Below are 24607 nucleotides of genomic sequence, written 5' to 3' on the forward strand. Positions count from 1 at the left end.
TAGCGTGACTTTCTTCTTATTATTTTGACATTACTTGTACTTGGAAGAAATTCTTTACTTCCATATGCAAACTACAGGTTTAATGCTTATAAACTCTTCCCTGCCCACGTGCCTCCCCATGGAGCCTGGGCCCTCTTCACATCTGCACCTCTCTCCCCATGCCATCTTCACACCAACCCTGACGCTCAGTGACTCAACTTCATAAACGGCTGGGAGGGACTCACTCCCAGGCACAAGAGTCTAAAATGAAACTGGTCATTCTCCAGCAGATCACCTGCCCTCTCGGAATGCCACGCCTCTGCCTCTGTTATCTGGCTTCTGCCACCCTCCACACACCCTCAGCTGACCTTTTTATTTTCTATGGTTGTCTCTCAACTTTTACCTTACGTATACTCCTCATTCTGTACCCCTTTACCTACGTCCCTCCCACCGGTCCCCCCACCACACAATCGGAGCCTGTGCCTGCTCATATCCTTGCCCTCCGTCCTTTCCCCCCTTCTTTCTGTTCATCTAAAACCCAGACCCAACTAAAATTCCACCCTTTCCATGAAGACTTCCAGCTTCTGTAGACCAGGGCTAACCATCCTCGGCACTTGCCAACCTTTTGAACAGATCATTCTGGGTCATGGGGGCTGTCCCTGCCTCACAGGACAGTCAGCAGCACCCCTCACCTCCACTCCCTTCATGCCAAAAGCACCCCCAGTGCAGCAACCCAAAATGTCTGCAGACATTGCCAGTGGGAAGCTTGCCCCTGCTGGAGAACTGCTGTTTTACCCATGGCGACCTTGGCACAAATCTAACTTGCATCTGTTCTGTCCATCAACTGTACTCAGCACAGTGGCATGCTGCAAATATTGACTCCCTGACCCTTAACAGAGAAAGTTTGCTGAACTTGCTAGAGACCATGGTGGCTTTATTTTTCCCCAGGCCATTCTCTACTCTTTCCTTATTGCCTTTATAGCCAGCTCCATAGTTTAGCTGTTCTCTAGAAATATGTGAGGCTCCATCTTCCGCATTAGACAGAAGCCAGAAGGACTGGGCTTTATACTCATTTTATACCCGCCCACACCTGGCTCTGGGGCATCTTCCTTTAAAATAAGCATAAAGAGAGCAAAATAAGCCAAAAGAAAGAAGAGAAATACCACACGGCTTTGCTTATATGTGGAATATAAAGAAACCAAGCAAAGGGTCAGACAAAGACAAACTTTAAAACCAACCCTTGAAAGCTGACCATGGATTTGAGGCATTCGAAAGGGGAGGAGGAGGGAGGGAAGAGAACAGGGGTGAAGGAGAGCACAAGGGGCTGTGGTGGAGAACTATGGGTGTTTCCGTGGAGGGAGAGCTCTGATGACCACATCTAAGAGGAGAGTTCCTATACTGCCAATAAATTAATAAGGGTTTAAAATAGTGGTACTTCATAAAAGAAAAATATATATAGGGAATGGCAGAAAAAAAATGAGAAAATAACCTGTTTGGTTGATCTTAAAAAAAATAAAAATAAGCACAAAGGATTCAAACAAAGCATGTGGTGCTTTCAAAAACATACATCTCCAGCCGTGCTCCAGGACTTCAGTGCACACTTTGTACGCAGAGGTGACGCCAACTTACGACTCTTGTCATGTCAGCACCAGGTCAGCCCCAAATAGCCTGGCCTTCAAAGAACTGCAGGATTTTTATTCTTTTTGATAACTGGGACACCTAAAAAACTATCAAGGCTGAAACTTACAGCAACTTTATATGCAGCTTCTATGTAAAAAACAAGGTTCTGTATGAAGGCCACTTCATCCAGGGTGAAAATGATACGCAAACCTAGTAAAAGACAACAATGACGTTTTGAAGTTAATGGTGAAGAAAGGACTGCCAATTACGAATATCCTTTTACCCCAATTTTCATTTTTCTTACTCTGGCGTCAAAAAATAAGTGAAGCAGGGACCTCCTGGTGGCACAACAGGTGAAAGCACAGCACTAGGAAGCTGTCTGCAGCCACCACCCAAGAGTCCGATCCCCGGCCAGGGAGCTGACCCACATGGTGTGACAGACCTCTCCTGTCCCACCTGCTACCCCCATCAGCAGTATATTTCGTCAACCTGCCTGTTCTGCTCCCCACTCTGTCTCTGGTGAATCCTCTCAACCCCTGCATCTCTGGCCAGTGCCCCAGTTCTTGTATGTCTAAATAAGTCTTAAAAAATATAAGTGAAGTAGGTGATAAATTAATGTCTAACCTCAGAAAGAGCAAAGAAGAGGGGAGAAAGGAGGTAAGGAAGGAAGGGGAGAAAGGGCAGGCGTCACTTCTGTGCGTGTGCCGATGAGTGGGAAGGATGGAGAGGGGTATGTGCCTTCTGGTTTATGTTGGATCTGTGCAGAGAAGTTTCCAACAGAGCAAGATCATAGCCTAGCACGACCCGATGAGGTCCTTCTCCTTAAGTGAGCCAAGGGCCAGCTCCCAGGACCTGCCTAGGCTGAAGCAGGCAGTGACTAAGACAGCTGGATTTTTGCTTGGGTCCTTGACTGAAGTAGGTTATGGCAAATACATGTAGTTTTTCAAGTATGGGTACTGTAAGATACGCACTCTCACACTGCAGGGAGTAGGGGAGGCAGTTTAGCAGATAAACTGTTCTGAAGACAATTTGGCAGTCGGTGTGAGTGCTTTCTAACTAACAGAAGGAAGCAAATGGAGAGGGGGTCAAAGTTGGCATTGCAACATTAGTTATAACCAAAAAAAAAAGCATAAAGGAATTGCTAAATTACAGTATATTTCATTGATAAAAATCAAATGCTTAAGATACAAAGCTACATAATAAAAAGACTATATTTATGCATACAATATGACCTTAAATATGTAAAAAACAAGTAAGAAAACAGTGGTGGGAAAGGGAAGAGCTGGAGGAGATGAAATGAAAATTGGTGGTGGTATTTTTTTTCTTTGCATTTTGTTATATATCCCAAAATATTGAAAAGTGAGCTCATTTTTCTTTAACCAAAATAAATTTAAAGAAATGCCTGATTTATTCACAAAGCCACACAATGTTACTTACAGACTTCTGCTATTTTTAGTTTCACATTTGCATCTTAAAATAAATGGGAAGCCTCTAACCCAGGAATGTCAGTTTACTGGACTGGTGACAAGAACTCTGAGACCCAGCAGCTAAGGGGCCCAACCCCCGGTGGAAGCATTGCAGCAGGCTCCAAGGTGGGAGAGGCCATTTGGCTGGCAGACAGGCGCAGCCCCGAGCTTAGGACGCCCTGTGTCTAGGCTGCTAAGGAAGCCAAGAGTTCTGCTTCAGCAAGAACAAAGCATGCCGTCTGGAAGCTTCTGGCCCACTCACAGCCTGAGTGCCATGGACTGATCGACCATTCTGGGCATACTGCCAAGTTCTAGAAAGTATGTTGTTGAATATAATTTGGATAAATGAGAGTGTGTGTAGAAGAGGGTGTCCAGGGTAGAGAGACAAGAGCTGAGCGGCCAGGCCTGCTAATCCTGGAGAAGAAAACTCTGAAGAGGAGGCAGGGCACTGCAAGATACAGTAGTTAGGGCTACTAGACAGAGCTGATCTAGGTTGTGACAGTAACAGAAAGGAAGCTTCGGGATCAAGTGGAGAGATGCTAATAGCTGATGCAACTGCAGGCGCTCAGGAGGCAGCTGGAGTATGAGAGTCAGTGCACAGAGTAGAGAGATGCAGGCTTTCTCTTTCTAGAAACAGCTTTTTTGGAGTGCTGATCAATGCCTGTCTTCCTCCCTCAACCCCAGTGTTACTCCCTGTACAATGGGCTCACATGGCCCTGGCTCACCGGAAGCAGTCATCTGCGCCAGGAACAGTAGGAAAAGGGAGGTGGCATCAACCTGGAGGTGGCCCCACTGGTCGTCCCCAACCACGGTGCTGCAGGTAGCAGTGTTATACTTGGCATGCAGGCTGTCCTTGGTACTCTGAGTGTGCTTGAACTTCTCCACTTTATCCACCTGAGTGAGAAGAATCCTCCTAGCCAAAGGGTATGTAGGAGAGGAGGGAATCTTCCCACCCATCACCAGAAATGTCCAGGCCCAGCACCATTTCAGCCAATTACAATGACTAGGAGTCAAGGCAAAAGGTTTCTTTTCCAGTCACCAGCCCCCAGTGGTGAGCTGTGATGGTGCCGGCACTCACACAAAGGGAAGGAGAGACACTGTTGAAATTTCAGCTTCTAGCTCTGTTATGTCGAAAGGGGAAAAGCAGTCGTTGCTGAAGGTTAGCTGCGCATGCGCGGATTGAGGGCACGGGCTGCATGGCCTTTGTCTTTGCTCCTGCAGTGTTCTGAATACAGAATTGCTCAAACAATTGCTTGATTTAGCCCTCATTGAAAATACCAGCAAAGTAATGTCTTTCTAAAAATTCAAGCATTTCAGCATGAATGAAAAATAAGCTGTTTTATAAAGTCAACAGAACAAACAATAGTACACGATTTTCCAGGAGTGGCTTTTGTAACCAATGTTTTCTCTCCCATTTTTAAAAAAGGCACACAAGTAACGCTTCAAAAGAGAATGTAAAGATCAGTGTCCTTTGAAACTGTGCTGGTTTTCCAGTGTAATAACATTATTAAAGACAATTTTAAAAAGTGAAGGAAGCAAAATTATTTTCAGTTTCTCTTCATCTCGAGAAGAAAAGTTCAAAAACGCTTTAAGAATGAACTGTCACCATGAAACTGACAAAATGCGCAAGCAGAAGCCACGCAAGCAGGTGTCATGTTTTCCACCTACCTGTCTCATCATGCACTGGAGCAGGCCCCGCATCAGTTTCACCACGTTCTGCAGAGACAGAGCAGATCAGCTACGAGGAGGCCTCGGTGCTCCCTGGAAGCAGCCTGCTCCCTCGGGCCAGCGGAACAGCCAGTGCTCCCCAGGCGCTTGGCTGAGAAGGCGGATGGGAGCACAGGCACATGCTCGGCCTGTCTCCTTTATCCCCCTCTCCACCACAAAGGAACTCTTGACAGGTGACTTACCTTAAACTCTGGGGTCAGACCAGATGGCACCTCCCAGCTCTGAAGTCCGGTGAGCCCGACTGATCAGCGAGAGAGTCCTTATAAGCCTAGGACCCTGCAGCTTTGGGTCACGATCTTAGTCATTTAGTTTTGGTACACTGAGGATGAATTAAGTCCATGCTTTTACCGGCCACACTCCCTACTTCAAAAGGCATCACTCTGAAAACACCTCTGAGCTCAGAGGCAGATTATTTTCCCACAAACCCATGGATAAGGAATCTTTACTTTGGTGGGTGGCTGGGTTTCTGATTTTGGAAAACAGTCAACGGACTTCTTTGTGCTGTATGGTGACAGGCACGAACGCTGAATAACACCAATAGGTTCAAAATTACAGGGTGACTATGAATGAAGACAGTGCTTTGGAATGACTCAAACTAGCAAGGCATTTTTAAGAGAAACTCCAAATGTTTAAAGCAGTGGCAGTACTATTTGGATAAATATCCTTTCCCTGGGGCTTCTCTGAAGGGTGCACACTTCGGGATGTGCAGCTTGGCGTGCTGGCTTTAAAAGCAACGCTATCAACTCACAATGACGCCTCACATACAACTATGTATAGAATCAACAAGGCATATGTCAGCCTAATGATGGCAGTTAGAAAACAGAATGCTCTATTTTCCTATTCAGTGTGGTTTTTTTCTACTGGTTTCTTTATGGAGGGCAAAAGATTTCTAAGAGAAACAGACGTTGAGACCACCCAAGTGCCTCTCCAAATATTCCACAGCAGAAATGGAGAGGAACGCGCATCAGGCTGTCCTCACACATGACCACTTCCTCACAGGCCGCGCAGGGTGAGGGGGGGCGGTGCTGGACAGCATTACCTGCTCCAACTCGTAGGCCTTGGCCTTGTCCTCATCGCGGTCGGCATTCTTGCGGTAGGCCATGCCCAGGCCCCACACAGCCAGGATGCTGTAGATGTTGTCACGAACCCAGGCGTCCTTCTGCTCATGACTGGCTGACAGCAGCCCGGTGACGGGATTCTGTTCAGAGACAGTTGCTGAGCACCACCCTGCCCCAGCTCCTGGGCCCCCAAATGCCTGCCCTAAGGGGCACAAGGAGGGGTGGGGCAAGGAGTGAGGAGAGTGGCTTTGGTGTCCTCCTCTAAGGGGCATATTAGACAAGAAAAATCTCCCAAGAGCCTTCTAACTCCAAAGTTCTTGTCCTTTTGTTTTCAGCTCAGATTTTACTCTTGTAAGCAACAAACGGAAGAAGCAACCAATGGGAAAAGCCCATAGGGCTTGTGCAAATCTATGCGCTTCAGGCTTTAGGTCTTTGGCCTTCATGTGTCTGTACCAGCTGGTAAAACATCAAACCTGGAAGCAAGAGACCTGAATGAGGGGCCCACTCCACCCTCCAGCTCAGTGCACCCGGGGAAGCTGCCAACCCTGTCTGCGCCTCAGCTGCTCGGTCTACAGTCCAGACCTTTCAAGCTCCTAAAGATATGGTGCTGAGCAAGAAGACATCACTGGTACCTAAAAGGGCATCTGAGTCGCTAAAAAGCCAGACTTTCGCAAAAGAAAGTACCCACACATGTTCACAGCAGCACTGTTCATCATAGTCGCGACATGGAAGCAACTCAAATGCCATCAACGCTGCATGGGTACATGGAATGTGGTCTGTGACTACAATGACATATTGTTTGGCAGTAACAAGGACTGAAAGGCTGGTTAAGGACACTGCATGGCTGGTCGCAAAGGACCGCTGACTGTCTGGCTGGGTTTGTATGCTATGTCCAGAATCAGCAGGTCTGTGGGGATAGAAAGGAGAGGATGGGTTGTCAAGGGCTCAGGTGGGGTGGGAGGTGATGGAGAGGGGAGCACTACTAACAGATTTTCCTGCTTTCTGGGGTGATGAAGACATTCTACAACTGATTGCAGTGATGATGCACAACCTGTGAATATTCTAAAAACTGCTATTTGTACAGTCCATTTCAACAGATGGATCATATGGTAAGTAAATTATGTCAGCAAAGCTATTAATTTTTTAAAAGTCAGTCTTAGTAAACTCTGTCTAAAATTAAATGGATAAGATAGGAAGAATTACCTCTTTTGACTTTTCCTGAAAATATCAGAGAAATATGTATCTAACAAAATATACTCATCAGAGCCTTGCCAACCTAAAAGATATTATTTGAAAGGGTATCAAATTATTTACAACAGAGCTAATGAAAAAACTCTGCTGGGTATTTTCAAAGGTTATTAGGTAAAATGACACTGGCATAGTTTTGAATGGTTCCACCCAAGGAATTAAAGATTTTACTTTCTCCTTTAATCTATACTCTCTTCAAAACCGTACTCTTCAACTGATACTGCGTCAGGGGCACAGCAGCGTATTGACATAGTTTGACAGCGAACAACTGCGAGCCATGATATTAAAGTTAACCAGAACTTTAGTCTTAGGAGGGCTGGGTGACGCGCCAAGTCTACTCCAATAGTAGACTACTGATGTTCTTAAAAAAAAAAAAAAAAAAAAGTCACTCTGTACCAACAGTGGATAACATAGGCATCTTGATCTATTTTGAGACCAGAAAGTCATCAGGAGATCCAGGGTAAGAAGTTAGCTCCTTCCTACACAGACTTCTGATGACAGCAGTGATCACTTATACATAATGCCACGTGTGGTTTGGGTTATGAAATATCACTGTCCTATTAACGGAAAGTCACTTCTTTGATCTTTTAGTTTGGGCATTAGTTGAAGTGCATTAGTTCTTCCCCACCCACCCAACGCTGGCTTGTCTATCCTGGTACAGCTAGGGATCCCCACATACACAAGCCATGCTGACTGAGTGTTCTACTGCACTCAGCAAAAGGAAAGCTTACTGTTAGGAGCTGGATGCTTGTGTCCACTCCAAGATCCTATGCTGAAATCTAATCCACAATGTGATGGAAACAGGTCCTTTGGGAGTAAGTAGGTCATGAGGGCAGCACTCTTGTGGATGGGCTTAGTACCCACAGAGGAAAAGGCCAGAGAGCTAGCTTGTTCTTTTGCTGCCATGTGAAGATACAGCAAATCGGCTGTCCGCAGCCCAGAAGAGGACTGTCCCCAGAACCGGACCGTGCTGCCCCGCCCCCCAGAGGAATGAGTGTTTCTGCACAGGTGCTGCTCTTGGCACTTGCAGACAGGTGTACTCACTCTTCGTCCACTGCAACGCTCTCGTGGCAGACGCCTCTCCTTCACACCAGCCCCTGAGAAGTGTTCCCGGAACCCCAGTTCCAATGCTTCATAGGACAGAGGTTAGAAGCTTCTGACTACTCCTTTGCCCTTTTGTTTAAGAATCTCAAAGAAGTGCTTGTCACTGCCTCGCTTAGTTGCATGGGAAGTAAGTACAGTTCAATTTATCAAACAAAATACCCAAAAGAGACTAGGGTAAATGTTGAAAATACATGATTACTCACTGTCACCCCCATTGTGGTAAAACAAAAAAATAGAAAGTGAAAAATTCGAAAACAAAAACTGGTTAAATTCATCTCATGGACTGGAATTTTGTTCTAGCAACTATTGCTCATATAGTAAAGGGGGCCGGGGGACAATGTCTTGGACTTGAGATATTTTTAAAGTGGGAACTACAATAGCAGTTATTTATTTTAAAAGATTTATTTATTTATGCATACAGAACTGGGGTGCAGGCCAGAGATGCAGGGGGTGAGGATTCACCAGAGGCAGAATGGGGAGCAGAACAGCCCAACTGACGAAGTACACTGCTGAGCCAGTGGAGGTCTGCTGCGCCATGTGGGTCACTTCCTGGAGGGGGATCGAGCTCGTGCTGAGGTGGCTTTAGCTTCTTAGGGCTGTGCTTTAACCTGCTGTGCCACCAGGGAGGGCCCAATATAGCATTTATTTTTAAAGGATTGTACCTGTAACTGAGACTGGGGGGAGGGGTAACACTGTCTTTTGCCATTAGTTTAAAAGATACTTTTGTACAGTATGATATATAAACCCCAAGGGCTCAGAAAATAATGTTGATAACTTAAGTTCCAACATGCAACAGCCTCACACTTTACCTAAGGAGATCACAAGTGTACAATTCTCACTTTCAAATGATGTCTTTTTCTAAGTTGCTGCTTACTAGATTTCACCACCCGCCCTCCTGCCCCCCCCAACCCTGGGTTGGGAAATAATGCACAAGCCACAGGGATCCTGGGCCTAGGTGCTCGCACCATCTCCAGAGATGAAGACTGAATCGGGGCTTCCAGGGAGATAGCTGGGTCGGGAGCCAAGCGTTGCAGGCACCCACTTCTTCCCAGTTTTATTTTCATTACAGATCGCAACGCCCCTCTTAACCTTTCCCAAACTTATAGAGACCATTCTGGGCCCCTAGCTACAAGCAAACATGCAAATAAATGGCTTGACCACTCTCCTAGAAGATTTTGAACTCTTTGTCTCACTCACCAATCCCTGTAGTAAGATGGGGAATGATTGAGATGTCAGTCTTTAGCCTGGTGATGTGGAAATTTACAGAACATATTCAAATTCAGTGAGGGCTGTCAGTACCCTCCTGGCTGACACCTGAAATTTGAGGTATCAGAGGATTACTGGGCGCCTCACTAGTAACCTGTTACCCAGACAGGAGAACTGTGGATGTCACCATTTGATATTTTCAAAGGTTAGGGTTCAAAGCATGGAGGTATCATGCATCACCTCACACCTGGGCTCTCCAGAGCCCAGAGGCTTCAGACAAGAAGTGGGCCAGAGCTGCAGTGACATGAGGGCTTGACTAGGGCTAAGGGGTCCACTTCTAAGAATGTTTCCAAGATGCGCTTCAAAAATCTTTCCCATTCTGCAGCTTGTTCTTTAGTTTTTTGGTTTTTTTTTAACATAGGCTTCTTGTGACATAAGAGTTTGAATACACACACACACACATTTGTATATGTAATTCAACATGGTGAGAACTCTACAGATTTGCTGGTTCACAGTTAGGTTTGGAGGGGACAGGAAGGTGGCAATCCATGAGAATCCTGGAATTTCGGTAAGCATTTTTCTCAGGAGAGGATACAATATTCAGCTCTATTCAAAGTCTCAAAAGGGCCACTAACCCATTTGATTAAGACTTGTGCCTCTAAATATAGTTTATGGTCATTACTTATGTTCTCCCTACACATTGTGAGGCATATGTGCAATAGTTACTTCACCAATAAAGTGACATCAAAATCCCAGTGACAAAAACAATATGGCAGAAGAAAATTGAAGGGGCTATTTAAAGAAGTAGCCTAAGAAGTTTAACATCAAAGCAAGGAGACTGCAACTTGGTGTGCACAGCGACCCAGTCTGCCTCAGTATCTGTCACCACTCATCCGGCCTGAGCCCAACAAGACAGCACGCTTGTCAGGGTGCTGTCTGTTCACTAAAAGTAAGTCCTTGCAGAAAAGCTTGGACAGTAAGTTAGAACAAACCACTTAAAATTCAGTAAGAGTTCTATGTTGGCTGGAATGCTCTAACTGCAAAAACAGACTTAGTGATCTGACTAGATCATCTTATGTACTGAAAAACTTGAAAGTGTTCTAAACCTCTCCCTTGTCTGGGTTATTACAGTCCTGCACTTGCAAATGGAGGATTCAAGGTCTTTTTTCTTTGAATTATGCAAATGTTTTTTACTGGCACTGAAATATTTAAAGGCTGTTCTGAAAAAATCCTCCTCCTGGCTGCACCCCAAAAACAGTTGAAGTAGGTGGTGGCAGAAGGCAAGGCTCTGGATTATACCAGGAAGAAAATGTTACATGTCAAGCGCTCTTTCTCAAATGGACACACAGACCAGACAACCATCTGCACAGTGGCTCCCACCGCGGACTAAAAATGTCTTTCTGCCCTTTTTTGGCTCAGAGCTGTCCAGAATGCTCTGCTGCCGGGTCCACAGTGTTCTCACTTCCAATGTGATGATTAATTAAACTTCTCCCAGAACCCACTGCAGTGAGGACAAAGGATAGACAGGTTGCTGTGATTGTGGCCAGGTCTTTTGTTATGGGCATACCATTCGGTTCCAAGGATCCCCAAAAGATGGCTGTGATGTGAAGGTTTGAGAACAGTAACAATAGTAGTGGTCATTCATTAAATGCACATGCTCTAAGTACCTGGTGGACTACATGGTAAGCATTTTATTCTGTTTGTTCATTCAATCAACACCTATTGTTGAACACATCTTCGAATCCCCACAATTGTCAGGTACTAGTGCTAAGGATAAAATGGTAATTAAAAAGTCCTTAGCTCTGCACAGCAGAGTTTATAGTCTTGTGGGGATTCACTCTAAAAAGGCACAACTAGATGTTAAATTCCAACTTGGTTAGACACAGCAAAGGGGACACAAGCTGTGTGAAGGTGGCATTGAGGAAGACGTGGGAGGGTGTCCCCAGGTGAGTTCAGCATTGAGATGGTAAAGGTGGCGTGAGTGTGCAGCAGGAAGTTTCTACCTGCTGGAAAGACTCTTCTGGCGCCTGTGGGGGAAATGTTGGGAGGAGACTGGGTGGCGCAGAAGCTGGAAGCTGGTGCCAGAGTAGAGACTGGCGAGGCTACAGCTCATTGGAGGAGAAGAGTAGCAGCAGAGTGGGTCAGAAGCAGCAGATGGATTCGAGAGGAGTTAGGAGACAAAATCAGCAGAGCTGGCGATGAACTGGATAGGAAGGGTGGGAAGGAGAGGCCAAGGACTCCCAGTTTGCTTCCTCGGGGACCCCGTGTTTACTAGAAAAGATCAATTTGCTATTGTTCTTGAAATTGCGGGTGGCTTCTCCACCCCCCCCCAACCCCCTACACACACACCACTTCTGACAGAAGCCAAGCTTTCAGGCTAGGGCCTGAGGAAAGCCATGGTGGGCTTACAGCGGGAGTGCAGCATGGTCTGGGCCTGGTGTCAGATCCCTCCCTGCTCTGGGGATACGGGGCGAAACAAGAAGTGCATGTGGAAGCTACAGGAGTGGTCCAGGCATGGGCCAGCATGTCAATGGACATGGTCAGAAGTGGGTGGAGCTGAGATATATGTTGGGTATCTAATTCACTAATAAATTATCTCCTTTTAAGTGGGGCATGTGGAAGATGACTCTTAGGCTCCTCCTAGACCCTTTACTAACATAGTCTTAATTTTTAATAAGTAATAAAGTCTCAAACATAGAGAAGAGAGAACAAGCTAATCAATATCCATATTCCCATCATTCAGCTTCAACAAACGAAAGCAGTCCACCCTAACTGCAGCAGGTTCCTTCCTTTTCTAAAGAAGAAATAAAATGTTCCAGATAAAGTTGAAGCCTTCTTTACTGTTCTTCTGGTACCCTACCCCACCGCCCCAGTGCAGCAGGAATTTCAAACATTTTGGTCTCAGGTTTCCTTTCCACTCTTAAAAATTATTAAGGATCCCCAAGAGCTTTGTTTATATGGATTCTAGTTATTACTATTTACCGTATTGGAAATTTAAACTGAGAAAACAAACATATTTACCAATTCATCAAAAAACATTAACCTATCGGGCCCTCCCTGGTGGCGCAGCGGGTTAAAGCACAGCACTGAGAAGCTAAAGCCACTTCCGCATGAGTTCGATCCCCCCCTGCTCCAGAGGAGATCCACATGGCGCGGCAGACCTCTCCTGACCACCCGCTGCTCCCCTCAGCAGCGTACTTCATCGATCTGCCTGTTCTGTTCCCCACTCTGTCTCTGGTGAAGCCTCTCACCGCCCCTGAGCCTCTGGCCTGTACCCCAGTTCTGTATGCACAATAAATAAATCTTTAAAAAAAAACAAAAAAAAAACATTAACCTATCGAATATTAGATAACATTTTAATGTTATTTGAAAAAAAAATTAAAACAAGTAAGATGCATTCAGTGCTTTATATTTTTGCAACTCTACTGTCTGACTTCATGGAAAACTGATGTATTCTCCTATCTGCTTCTGCATTCAAGCCAGAGCAATGCCATTTAAGTTGACGAACATGAAGGAAATCCAGTCTTGTGCATATACATAGTTCAAAATACGAAGCAAACTTTAAAAATCTTAGGTAATTAAAAATATTCTTTGATACATTGGAAACTCAACAAGTGATAACTCAAAATGTGGAATCTCAAACCACGAGTTTTATCAACTTGATATATTTTAAAATCCACTGGCCTAGCCACATTTTGAATGGATCATTTGTCCATGTGTGATTTCATAACATTAAGAAGCATTGGTCATCTGGAAAATGTTGGCTCACTGAGTTACACAGTTCTTCCCAATGTGGACACAACTCATGAGACAATTTGCAAAAATCCCATTTACCATCACACTTGATAGTAGCATCACTGCCCTGGGAAAGGTGTGTATCAGGAAGCCACACTCTCACAGTGGCAGATGTGCGTTTCCCCAAAACCTCATCTCCTTTCAAAGTTCAAATTTTATCGTTGGCAGTATTAGCTGTTTTGCTTGAAGCAACAGGTTCATTTTGTTCATTTTTGACAGAATGTCAATCAAATAACCAAATTTGCTTAAGTAACAGTTGCCAAGCTTTCAGGTACAAATGCTATCCCAAGAAAAAAGAACCCTGCTAGTTCAGCTTGCAACTTATACACTCACACAAGTGGTTCTCTTTAATGCAATCATTCCAGTCTGGTAGACAGCAAGTGTATACTTTCCGCTCCAGCACAGAATATTTACAAGATGTGTACTGAAAGATCAAGATTAAATAAAAATAAAAAATTTAATATTATTGCTTCATCACGGACATTTTTGTGCAACTGACCGGTTTCTTGTCTTGTCTTTTTTTTACTTCAACGCCATGACTGCTGGTAGTTTGGATAGCACCTGCTTTCTACCATCACAGTTGGTGTCAACCCAGTAAAAAAGGCAAGTACTGTTTAAATAATGTATGAAAATAGTTTTGGCTTCACAGAGCCCTTGAAAAGGGCTCAGGGATCCTAAGGGATCAGGGACCACACTGTGAGAACTGCTACTCTACTACTCCAATGCTGGAATGCAATTTTCCTGTCCATGTTTTAAAATTGACAACATATGTAACCATAAGAAAGACAGAATGTTCGAGTAGTTTTAAAGTTCTACATGCATAGCAGCGCCCTGTACTTATTCTTCTACAACTTGCTCTTTTCATTCAACTTTAAATTTCTGAGAGTAATCCAATTTGATACACATAAGTTGAGGCTATTTATTTAAAGATTTATTTATTTATTTATGCATACAAGAGCTGGGGTACAGGCCAGAGGTGCGGGGGGTGAGAGGATTCTCCAGGGACAGAGTGGGGAGCAGAACAGGCTGACTGACTGAAATATACTGTTGAGGGGAGCAGCAGGGAGACAGGAGGGGTCTGCAGCATGCTATGGGTCAGCTCCCTGGCCGGGATCGAACTCGCGCTGCAGTGGCTGTGGACAGCTTCATAGTGCTGGGCTTTAATCTCTTGCACCACCAGGGAGGGTCCAGTTGAAGTCACGTAAACTGCTGTATAGTTTGTCCATTTCCAAATTGATGAACATTTAGATTGTTTCTAATTTTTCCTTTTACAATGTTCACTAAATGGCCCTGCACGTATTTCCTGGGGCAATCTAGATATATACACATCCTTAGTGTATAAATCTAGACATGGACCTCCTGGGTCATAAGGTACCGGAGCTTCAATTTCACCAATATCGCTAAATTATTTTCCAAGGTGACTACAAATTAACAGTCTGTAATTTACATTCTATAGCATATGCTACTAGGCTATATAATTCCCTTTTTTTCAGGCATTCAGCTATATTACATTTCCCATCCCTCTTGTAGCTAGATGTGACCATGTGTTTGAGCTCTAGTTAGAGGAACGTGGGTAGAAGTGAACTACACACCTTCCATGCTGTGGTCATAAAACTCTCCCATGAACAGTTTTCCACACTGTTTCCTGGGCCACCAGCTGGATGACAAGAACCAGGAAAACCATGAGAAGTACATGTTGAAGAAGGCAGAGCCACTGGTAGCCCAGGTCTTTGGCTAACACCCCCACTGAACTGAACCCATGCTGTAACAGATCAGTTTACTGTACTAATACATCTTCCCATGAGCAAAGTCTAAGAACCACTTCTCCACAAGCTTGTCAACACTTACAATTATGCTTTAAAATTGTTGCCACTCTGTCAATATGAATTTATTGTTTTGATTTGTTTTATTTCCCAAGATTACTAATGAGGTTGAGTAATTTATTACTTTCCATTCCCACAAAATTTTTGTTTATATTGTAGAATACAACCACAGAAATATACTATATAAAATTACTATAAATGATGAAGGGAACCAACTTACTTAAAGGGTACCTGAAGTAGGGCACTGGGACTAAAAACCTCTTGACTGATAAGAAGCAGGGAATAAAGATTATTTGCAAACTCAGATACTAAATCATGATGCTACCTGCTATCCAACCAAACTGAAACAAACCTTCAAGTAAGACCAAAGGTTGAATCCAGTCTACTATTTAAGTGGCAAATTCCCTGAAGACTCTTGGGATTAATCTTCTGTGTCAGTTATGTTATGGTCACATAACATGTCCTCCTAAAAGTTGGTGACTTAGGCCCTCCCTGGTGGCGCAGCGGGTTAAAGCACTGCACTAAGAAGCTTAAGTCACTTCCGCATGAGTTCGATCCCACCTGCTCCGGAGGTGACCACATGGCGCGGCAGACCTCTCCTGACCCGCCCGCTGCTGCACCTCTGGCCTGTACCCCTAAAATGATCTGGGAGTTGGACTAGGGCTTGGAGCCCCCATCTTTTCTATCCAGTATTTTGTCCTTTAGCTTTTTTACGAAGTTTCTTGCCATTTAATAGGGTTTTGGTTTTGTACATCATTGAATTTATCCATCTTTTATGATTTATGCTTTTTAAACTAGTTTGAGAATCATCCCCTCTCTCCAGATCATAGCAAGATTTTTTTAATTTGTTTTATAGCTTTGCTTTTCATTCTTTAGTCTTTATCCCCTCCAGAACTTGTTCTTGTAGATAGCCAGAGGGAAAAATAGCTTTTTCCTCCATACAGACAAGCAATGTCCTAGCATTTTTTGTTGAGTAGCTATCCTTTCTGTCTCTGGACCCTTTATTCTTTTCCACTGGTCTATTTGTCTACCACTTTTCAGTATTATACAATTTCAATTACCACAGACTTGTAAGTGTTGAAATCTAGTAAAGCACTCCTTTCACCCCTTCTTCATGTAACATGTCTTCACTATTTTAGACTCCTCATGAATTTTGGAATCAATTTCCATTGGAAGTCCTTTTGGATTTTGAGTGACATTCTATGGAATCTATATACTGAATTTATAGATCAACTTGGAAAGAATATTAAATCTTCCTATACAAAAGCATGGCTTCTCTTTCCATTTGGAATAAAAGCCAAATTCCTTGCTTTCAAAGATGAATGAATAACCTCCAAATGTTCCCTGGTCCTACTTTATAAACTTATAAAGGACTAAGATTTTTTGACATATCCCATTTCTTTAATGGTTATAGATTTAATTAGGATTTAGTTTTCCCCTGTAGTAACATTGGTAACTTTTACCTTAAAAAATCATCATTCACATTATCAAATTTACTACCCCAAATTATTCATAATATTTTTCCATTTTCTCCTAATATTATTTGTTACTCCTTCCCTGCTTCTATCAACATTGACAAATGCTTATCTTACTAGTCTTTATTTAAAAAAAAAAAAACAGCTTTGGAGCTAATCGATATTATTTATTTATTTTTAAAGATTTATTTATGCATACAGAGCTGGGGTACAGGCCAGAGGTTCAGGGGGTGAGGGGATTCACCAGAGACAGAGTGGGGAACAGAACAGGCAGACTGAGGAAGTACTCAGCTGAGAGGAGCAGCGGGCGGGTCAGGAGAAGTCCGCTGTGCCATGGGGGTCACCTCCCTGGCTGGGGAGTGAACTTGTGTTGAAGTGGCTTCGGCTAGCTTCATAGTGCTATGCTTCAACCTGTTGCACCACCAGGGAGGGCCCTTTTATTTATGTTACATTAATTTGGTACTCCTATTTTTTTTTTTAAGAGCATGCCAGCTTTATTTTTTTTCCTTAAGATTTATTTATTTATGCAAACAGAACTGGGGTACAGCCAGAGGCCCAGGGGCAGAGAGAGGATCACCAGAAACAGCAGGAAGCAGAACAGGCAGATCGACAAAGTACACTGCTGAGGGGAGCAGCAGGCTAGCAGGTGAGGTCTGCTGCGCCATGCGGATCACCTCCTGGGCGGGCGATCTAACTTGCACTGAAGCTACCACAGCTTGGCTTAGCTTCTAGTGCAGTGCTCCAACCCGCTGTGCCACCAGGGAGGGCCTCCTGGTACTCCTATTTTTATTATTTTCTTTCTTGTATTTTCTTGGGTACATTCAGTTGTCTTTTTCTCAATCTTAAGATCACTAGTTTTTAAATCTTTCTTCTTTTCTAATGTTTACATTTCGGCATATAAATTTCTCTTTAAGTCCCACTTTAGATTTATTCCATAAATTCATCTTTGGAATGCTTTTGTTAGGCATTCCATTCTAAATATTTCATAATTTCCATTATAATTCCTTGTTAGGTCTATGACATAACATATATATCCATGATTTTAAACTATATGACATCCTTATCCTTCTTCTGAACAAATAATCTTAGTATGCTTTAACTCCAGTTCCCTCCCAGTCTTCTGTCATGTTATTATTTACCAGTATTTAATTATGTCTTTTAAAAAATTGTATCTTTTTAAAAACTTTTCCCCAAATTAGTCTTTATTATTACTATTTGTTCCATATGCTATGTTCCATTTATTCTGGTCTTATTTTTCATTCCAGTGCCACTAAATAGCAACATTTAGTTACTGATCACCACTTTGAAATTAACATGTTTATTAATGAGTCTTCAAACAGTTGATATGGAAGAAATGTACATAGTATAAGTTTTTCTAGTACATTAGTATTTCTTACCTAGGTCAAAATAAATCTAGGAATTTAGGGGTTTTTAAAAGTCAAATATTTTAAGACATTCACTAGAGTATATATATATATAGTCTCTCAATATACAAAATCAAATCTGCAAAAGGGAACTTTTATAATTCTTTCCTTCTTTGATTTAAAGATTCAAATAATATTTAGCAGCAAATACATTTGGCAAATGACTAATGGAAAAGTTCTCTTCTTTCATAAATCCAGGAAAAGGAATTAGTGGACATGCTAGCTATATGAACAAACTATTGCTTCCAACAGAATGAGTTTGACATGTTTTAACACTGATTTCTAACAAGTGAAATCAAAGTAAGTTGATCTCGATTTAAAATGTAAATCAGAAACAGAGCTTAAAGCTGTACCAGTTGCTTCATAAAATATGCCCCATACACATCTGCACCCATTTACAGGAGTGGGGAGACAGCAAGAACATTAAAAACCACTAATCCACCCATGGTGATTACAACTGAGATGAAAAAAGGCACAAAATGATGTAAAAATAAACTATTATATTATAAAAAAACCACTAATCCAGCTCATTCATTTTTTTAATTGTGATAAAATATGCACAAAATTACTCATGCGTTTTTACAGAGCAGTTAGGTGACCTGCCTAAGATCACCCAGTAAACTCAATGAAGCCTTAAATCAGTTAGGGCTCTAGACTATGAAGACTAGTCATGGGAGCAGGATGGGATTAGGTGGGAAGGGGTGTGATTCTCTTCTTGCAGACTCATGGAACTCCCCAGCAGAACATTACTTGGGATATTCTGGTTAGCCAGAAGAGTTTGTGAGTACAACCAAGAAAAGAAAAAGAGGGCAAACATTGAGGGCTTCTCACCAGCTACCCCCAAAATCAATACAACTAAAAGCTCAGACAACTTTTTTTTAATCATTAAAATGTTAGAGAGGAAAGTCCACTGTTGCAGATTTGCTTTAATGAGATGACAGTTCATTTGCTTTTGAGGGGAGGCAGACCTGGATCCACAGCTGGTCCGGGGATGGCTCAGAGCTAGTGGGAAGTATTCTATCAAGAAGGAACTTTGCGGTTCTTAATTGTGGTCAAAGACGAGAAAGCAACTCGTAGCTGTATGAGGGCTCTCAGGAAAGGGGTATCATGGGCCGGGGAAGTGAGGCAATCAAGCGTGGCCTGGGTAATTTGGCCGATGTCAAAGCCTTAACACCACCACCAACACTCCTATTTACCAAGTGCCTACAAGTTGCCAGGCAACATACCAGGCGCTAATTCTCTCTTCATAATACTTTAGCATAGGCAGGGATTATTTCCCCCATTTCATAGTCGAGGGTATGGACTCAGAGACTGAGCGAAGGTTACCTATGTATATTCAAGGCAGAGTCAGGGATTCAAGCCTGGGTGTGACACAAAAACCAAGTCTCCTCAGTTATTTTTATAGCCTCTTCCATCACAGTAATTAAGAGAAAGGTTTTTCAACTTGGATCTTAAAACTCTTTGTTGATGTAATTATAATATATTCCAAAAGGAAGACAAAAAAAAAAAAACCTATGTGCTAGCCTATTCCTTCTTCAGTTCTTAACTTGAAACCATCCCTTCTAGGGCTCTTCTAGTCCTCAAATAAGGACCAACCACAGTCTTTAATGTGCAATTTCAAAAGTAAATAAACTTTGAACATTTAAAGTGTTTTTCTAAGTTTGCAGCAAGCTGGTAGATGGTAAAAGATGACCTGAACTGAGAGGAAACTTCTCAGTCTTTATGCTTCCTACTCGGGGTCACATTTTGATGTGGAAATAATGAGTTTAAGGGATGCCGCCCAGACGCTACAATTATTACTGAATATATGTGTGTATACTTGTCTTCTAAAATCCAAACATTTCTAATTTATCAACCACATGTGACCTCAAGGGTTTCAAGTGACTCTGCACCTCCCCCAGGCACAAATCTCACTGCATTCTTAAGTACTAATCCTTTGTAAGCCCAACATCTGACAGTATCAGATACACAATAGGTACACAAGGAATAGTTCCTGAAGAGGGAAACAAGACTGAGAAATTGGTTAAAAAGGGAAAATGGGCCCTCCCTGGTGGCGCAGAGGGTTAAAGCACAGCACTGAGAAGCTGAAACCACTTCCGCATGAGTTCGATCTCCGCCTGCCCTGGAGGAGATCCACAAGGCCATGCAGACCTCTCCTGACCCACCCGCTGCTCCCCTCAGCAGTGTACTTCGTTGATCTGCCTGTTCTGCTCCCCACTCTGTCACTGGTGAAGCCTCTCACCCCCCGCATCTCTGGCCTGTACCCCAGTTCTGTATGCACAAATAAATAAATATTTAAAAAAAAAAAAAAAGGAGGAAATGGTCAGTGGCTTCGAGTAATGGCTCCCAACTTGCAGACCAGGCCTCTACCCATGGAATGTCACTTCCTTCTCTGACAAGGAGGATCTATAAATAGTTGCTGCTGATTGAGAGCAAGCAACATAGTTGCTGTCTTTACTAGGAATAAAAATAGCCCAGTGGTCTTACATGATGGGCCCACATATAACTTTAATCCCCGTAGGAAACTGCAGGCAAAATTTCACAGGTACCCTTGAACTTGGGAGCAAAAGACCTGTTTTGTTGGGACTGTACTACCTTTTTGGCCTTAAGTTTCCTTATCTGTAAAACAGCAACCAAAGTAAGCCCTAACTCCCATCCCTACCCTCCATGGGTCTCTTAAAAAGGGGACTCATGGGAGCTGCAGCAGCTGACCCCACATTCAAGAATGGGCTGCAAACCTCAGGAGCTTGTTCACTGCTGGCTGCTGCCCTTGCAGTCCAGAGTTCACCTTCCGCATTCAGTGTGCTCTGTCCAACCTACACACAGCTTCTCTCCCATCCAAAAGAAACAGAGTCAATTCAAGAGGAGCATTTTGTACCCCGGGCACCGACGGGGGGGGGGGGAGGGAGGGGGGAGTTCTTCCTGTCGTGGATCCCAATGATGAAAGAATTCTACGGACAGTAGCTTCACAATCCATCAGCCCCACTGTCTTATAAGGCGGAAGGGGGAGAAATGGGAGTGAAGGGAAACACCGGCCAGCAAGGACTGAAAAACTCTGAACTGCAAATTTCGGGACACCAAAGTCTGGGTAAGAAGTGCGAGGAGAGGGCAGATTGGGTGCTCCCTCCCTCCTTACCTGGTAACACAGGATGGTTTGTTGCACAAGTCGCGCGTATCCATCCAAGCGGACCCCAGAATTGCTCCTGCTTCTCATCTTAGAAATGCTCCCGGGTCCGCAGCTCCCGACCGGGTGCAGGGAGGTGGCACGCCTGGGCTGCGGCCACAAGGGTGTCTGGCTTCCAGTCACAGCCTCGATGAGTTCTCGGGATGGGGCCCCGCAGTAGGAGAGCTGTACTTCTAAAACAACGATAGAACCAAAGTAGGGGTGGTAAGAAGCCAACCAGAGTTTTGCAAGTTTGGAGGGGGTGGGGTGGACACCACGGCTGGCGCCGCATCGGCCCCGCCTTGTCCAGATCAGCTCAGCCAGGGTCCATGGGCCCCCACCGGAGAAGCAGGGAACTGGGTTCCGGGTGTGGGATGACGTTGCCTGCCCCCACTGTGCCCTATTTTCTGCCTTCAGGAGGTGGTGGGGAGGCCCCCGGGGGGCCGCCAACCCTACGGTACGCTGCCCAGTTGGATCCGCGGGCCGCGGCCCACTCCCAGCCCCGCCCCCTGGCCCCGCCCCCACCGCGAGCGGAACCCTCGAGTCGCAGCCCGCGGGGGAACGCAAAAGGGGTGGTCCGCAGGGGCGGCGAGGGCCCAGGGCCCGCGGGGACGAGTTTGCCGCTCGGCCCCTCACCTTCCCGGGGCCGCAGGCCCGCGAGTCCTGAGCAGTCTGGAGAAAAGGCCCTTCCGCCGCGGCCACCTGGACGCCCGGGACCCGCCCTCAACCCCGCCCCTGGGGCCGCCTCCGGCTCCGCCCCCGGCGCGAGGCCGAGCCCGCGGAGCCCGGCGGGAGGAGCCAGGTAAGGGGACTGCGGCGCCCGGGGCCTGCAACGGCCCTGTCACACTCCCGCGCTGGCGGCCCCGCTCCGCCCTGGAGGGAGCTAACTGCCGCCTCTCCTGCCGCCCTAGCACCGCCCTCCTCCTCCGTGGGGAGGAGATAAAGGCGGAGGCTCGCGGTCTGGGCAGCCAACCTCACGCGAGGCGGGAGAAGTAGGCCCGCCCAGCCGCTCTCGCCGCCGGCGGAAGCCCAGCGGGGAGGCCCCTCCGCCTAGGGGATGGGGCAGCCTGGGGCGGGGATCACAGCAGCCCCGCACCTGAGGCCCCGCCTAGGCGAGTGGGTGCAGTTGCCCACTCGCAGGCCTCCAGTGTGGAACTTGGCATTACAGTGCCTTGTGGGGCTCATTGCCTACAGTTCACCGAGTTCAACCCTGGTCTCACTTCCACCAAAATCTGGTTCCAGATGAATTCCAGTGGACTGGCAGCTAATGTAATTGTTTCCACAAGCACTACACCCATCTCGTGCACTCACTGTATGCTTTCACCAGCAGGCCCTTCCCTTGACTTTTGCTCATGATCTGGCATTTCCATCAGGTATAGAAACATTATCAGTTTCTTGATCACATTCTTTGTAAATTCTACTCTACGCACATGTACCCCATTTGGTGTATAGCCAACCTACATCCTTAAGGCTTTTCACCTGTGTCTTAAAGCATATTATCATATAAGCTATATTTTTCAGTAAGCTTGAAATTCAGGGATGAAACCAAGAAGAAAGGCTCCTACTTCTTAGCTTTTAAATTTCCAAGTGAATTTTAATGATTCATTTTGGATTAGGAGCTGTGCTATTATTAAAAAATCAGAAACATCATAGTATCTTCATTTCTCTGAAATATATCATCTCTATTACCTTGGTTCCCATATCCACGAAGCCTTTCTCAAATTGTGACCCAATTTGTGACCTGTCTGTAAAGTCATTTCTCTAATACCACGAAACAGATACCAATGATATGTTATTGCTGAAGCTCATTCAGGATCTTCATAACAATCCCCAACTAAACCCTGGGGTAGGACCACATCACTTCTCTGACCTCAACTAAAGGATCTTTCCATTGTCTCACCACAGGAGCGTCTACTAAGGAAGGTGGAATGTAGAAACCATGAAATGTTTCTCCTGGGAATTCAGGTCTTTAAAGGAGAGCTCTCCACCTTTGACAGAAAGGTCAGTTCTGAATCGCATTGCTGAAACTAGCCAATTCACCAAGTTTAGTTACTTCTATGACTGCAGATTATTTTGTTATTCATTTCAAGAATGTTGAATGCATCCCTGCCCCAGGTATCGTAGCTAATTTGAGCTGAGAAGCAAAAAGAGGGAAATGAGCATACAATTTCATCATAGGGAAGAACATATTTATAAATATTATAAATCTGTTTCAATGAATATATTCTGGAAGGATATATTCAATTTTTGACTGCACCAACTTTTTGATGCTAAAGGTTACAGTGAAAAGAAAAGGTAATCTGCTAAGAATTCTCATTTAGGATTGCTCTTATATCTGCTCAGTTTTTCCTTTCCCTGCCTTTTTCCTTTCTCTGCCAGAGCAGAGAGTACCATGGCAGACACAAACCGAATAGTCACTAAAATGCTGTTACAAAGACAAAATGACAGCACACAGTCCATTTGATAAATTGCTTATTCATTAAACTAGCTTTTTGTACAAATGGCTTTTAACAAACCTGCCTGTATGACCTGGCTAGGTACAACCCGGGTTTCCAATTGATGCCCCTTTACTGCTTCTGCTGAGAACCATCATGGTCCTGCTCACTGACGTTGATAATTGCTTCAGTACATCTCCATGCACTCACTGTATGCCTTCACCAGCAGGCCCTTCCTTTCCTTACCTACCTGAAGCAATCTTTTCAGGACCCGCTCACATTGACCGCAGGGAAAATAGTTGATGACTTTTGCTCATGACGTGGCATTTCCCCTTTACTGCTTCTGCTGAGATCCATCATGGTGCCACTCACTGACGTTAATAATTACTTCAGTACATCTCTGTGCACTCACTGTATGCTTCCACCAGCATGCAGTTAATAATTACTTCAGTACATCCTTTTGTGTACACAAAATGTACCAGTTACATAATCTGTTTTAGGAGATCTGCTATCTGAGCTCTCACCCCCACCATCTAGAGTGTGTCCCCTCCATCCCTATCATTTTAATGCTCAGCATCTTTGAGGTAGTTGAGCACTGTGGAAAGAGAGATTGCTCAGAGACCCCTTGCAGAGTCGAGGCTAACGTTTCCTGTTTGTGGCTCCCACATGCTAATCAGCTCCCTAGAAAACCCAAATCCTGTCCTCATCTTGAAATCCGTCAGTGCTGAGGAAGCAGACACTTGGAGGGGATCCGAATCCAGAGTTGACACAGCAATATGTGTTGAAAAGATGACCTTGAGAGAGTAGTGGGAGATGAAGGGACCTCGGGAACCACTGTCACGAGGCAGAACAGCCCTGATGACTTCACAGTCACAGCATGCCTGCTGTTTGCCATGCATGTTACTGTCGAGTTTGTCTTGACCACGCTCATCCTACAGTTCTTGTGCCACACCGCCAAGGAAGGGGATGGCAAGCATTTTTTCCTTGTGAAAGTTCTCAAACTTAAAGGACTTAACTGCAAATTTATTTCATTGACTTTAACACTTTTTGTTGTTTTTAACATATAAATACAAGACAATTAAA

At 44.5% G+C, this 24607-nt stretch overlaps 1 protein-coding gene across 3 annotated transcripts in view; it reads right to left on the bottom strand.

The window, feature by feature from the left end:
• The window catches only part of PHKA2 (phosphorylase kinase, alpha 2 (liver)), a 61527-nt gene extending 40215 nt beyond the window's left edge, over positions 1 to 21312 (bottom strand). For all 3 annotated transcript variants that reach the window (XM_012730373.1, XM_012730372.1, XM_012730371.1), the window contains exons 1-5: positions 21063 to 21312; positions 5833 to 5991; positions 4734 to 4781; positions 3791 to 3959; positions 1727 to 1809 (exon numbers count right to left, since the gene is read on the bottom strand). In XM_012730373.1, the coding sequence (XP_012585827.1) occupies positions 1727 to 1809; positions 3791 to 3959; positions 4734 to 4781; positions 5833 to 5991; positions 21063 to 21140 (537 nt within the window). In that variant the 5' untranslated portion in view covers positions 21141 to 21312. The remainder of the gene's footprint in view (positions 1 to 1726; positions 1810 to 3790; positions 3960 to 4733; positions 4782 to 5832; positions 5992 to 21062) is intronic.
• Between the last annotated feature and the right edge of the window lie 3295 nt (positions 21313 to 24607).

Source organism: Condylura cristata, unplaced genomic scaffold, assembly GCF_000260355.1.
Source record: "Condylura cristata isolate star-nosed mole 26May11 unplaced genomic scaffold, ConCri1.0 scaffold00027, whole genome shotgun sequence".
Taxonomy (NCBI): Eukaryota; Metazoa; Chordata; class Mammalia; order Eulipotyphla; family Talpidae; genus Condylura; species Condylura cristata.